This window comes from Meleagris gallopavo, unplaced genomic scaffold (assembly GCF_000146605.3).
Source record: "Meleagris gallopavo isolate NT-WF06-2002-E0010 breed Aviagen turkey brand Nicholas breeding stock unplaced genomic scaffold, Turkey_5.1 ChrUn_random_7180001856819, whole genome shotgun sequence".
NCBI classification, from domain to species: Eukaryota; Metazoa; Chordata; class Aves; order Galliformes; family Phasianidae; genus Meleagris; species Meleagris gallopavo.
Window position 1 is genome coordinate 2,746 of NW_011122951.1, and position 1,620 is coordinate 4,365.

The 1,620-nt window shown below is 52.0% G+C and overlaps 1 protein-coding gene across 1 annotated transcript in view; it reads left to right on the forward strand.

The window, feature by feature from the left end:
- LOC104915862 (methionine--tRNA ligase, cytoplasmic-like) overlaps positions 1 to 726 on the forward strand; it is a 3,453-nt gene extending 2,727 nt beyond the window's left edge. The window contains exons 6-7 of the mRNA XM_010726802.3: positions 266 to 324; positions 466 to 726. Of these exons, the coding sequence (XP_010725104.1) occupies positions 266 to 324; positions 466 to 726 (320 nt within the window). The remainder of the gene's footprint in view (positions 1 to 265; positions 325 to 465) is intronic.
- Positions 727 to 1,620: the final 894 nt, after the last annotated feature.

The following is a 1,620-nucleotide window of genomic DNA, read 5'->3' on the forward strand; positions in this document are numbered from 1 at the left end:
GGTTGGGGTTCTGGTTGGGGTTGGGGTTGGGGTTCTGGTTATGAATGTGACATAATTGATGCAGAATTTTTTTTAATTGTTTAAAAAGGGGAAGCATTGCTCAAAGCTTGCTGAAGGTAAGGGGGCTGGGATCCCAGGCAAAGTAAGTGATGGAGTGTGGGTAGGAGAAACACAAGGAAGGGCTGAGAACGCAGCACCAAGAGATGCAGAATAAAGCCGGGAGCTGAGCCGGTTCTCACTAATCATTGCCCCCTCGAATTTGAAGGTAGGAAAGGAATCCAGCCAATAATTGACCGTTTTCAGAAATTGGGGTTGTTGGTGGATGTGAGTCAAAACACATCACGCCCACCCTGATCAGAAGCCAGGAGCTGCAGGAGAGAAGAAGATTTGAGGGCCAGCAACAGAGCAGTGCAGGATTTGCACCCACTGGTGGCCAACTCCTACGTGCTTACATGCTGCCTGCAGAATGGTCGGGGGAATCGGGGTGGTCACCTTCCGGACCTTCCAGGAACCGAGCTGCAGGGGGGGAGGCCCTGCGAAAGGAACTGGGACGGCCTGACAGCTGCCAAACGAAGCCGGTTACGAAATCGCTGCTGGATCCTGAGCCCAAGGAACAACGAGGAGGGAACCTCAAACGGCACAGGATCTCCGGGCTTTCCTCGGGATGACGAGGTGGTGCTGCCTACAGCGATGGAATACTGCTGGAAGCCCTCCAGGCCCTTTTGAGGTCTGGTCCAAAGGTCCTCATACAGATTGAGGAAGGCAAATAAGATCAAGGTTTACCCGTGGCAATGAGACATGGACTCCGTTGTTGGTGCAGAACAAAAACTTCTATTGCGTGCGATGAACTTGAACAGTATGCAGGTGCCTTATTAAACATCGCTTCCTTATTAACGTGACCCTCCTGCTGCATACAGCAGTGCTGAGCTCCCATCCTGCCTTGAAGGAGATGGTGCTGGTCCCTCTTGGGCCGTCCCATGGCATCCAGGCTTTGTTGCTGTGAGTGTTGGACTTAATAAGAAACCAGTAGGTTCCAAAAAACATAATGGCCTTTAATCCTTTATACAGCACTCCTGAAATGAGGAATAGATTCATAGCTGGCAGTTGCTGAAAAAGGTTAAAAATAAAAACAAAAATAAAACACCAACATACTCAGTAAGTGCCCAGAGCCTGGCAGACTGCCTACGGTCTGATCTACGAAGGTCAAAGCTACCAGAGCTCTGCAGCTCTCTGACTTAAAGAAATCCCTTCTTGCCGCTAACGTCAAACAGTTCAGATTGCCCACAGCCTCCACCAAAACCTGTCAGAGTTATTTAGATCAATCGGTGTCCTTGATGGGGCAGCAAGCCCCGTCCTGCACCACAGGTCCTGTGTTTCCTGACTCTTCTCTTCTTCCCTTCTTAAAAACCAGAGCAGGGTTTCCCTTTTTCCAGTCACCAGCCAGGGTCCCGGCCTGGCAGAGGCAACTTTTCCACTATGATGGAGGGCAGTTGGGCAACTGGGACACCAGAACCCCCCGTGCACCGTGCTGCGGGCTGCCCCTGGGCTGGGACACTGGGACACGGTCAGTGCCATCCTGCAGCCTGGACCCGGCCCCATGCTGACAGCGGCCAACAGCTG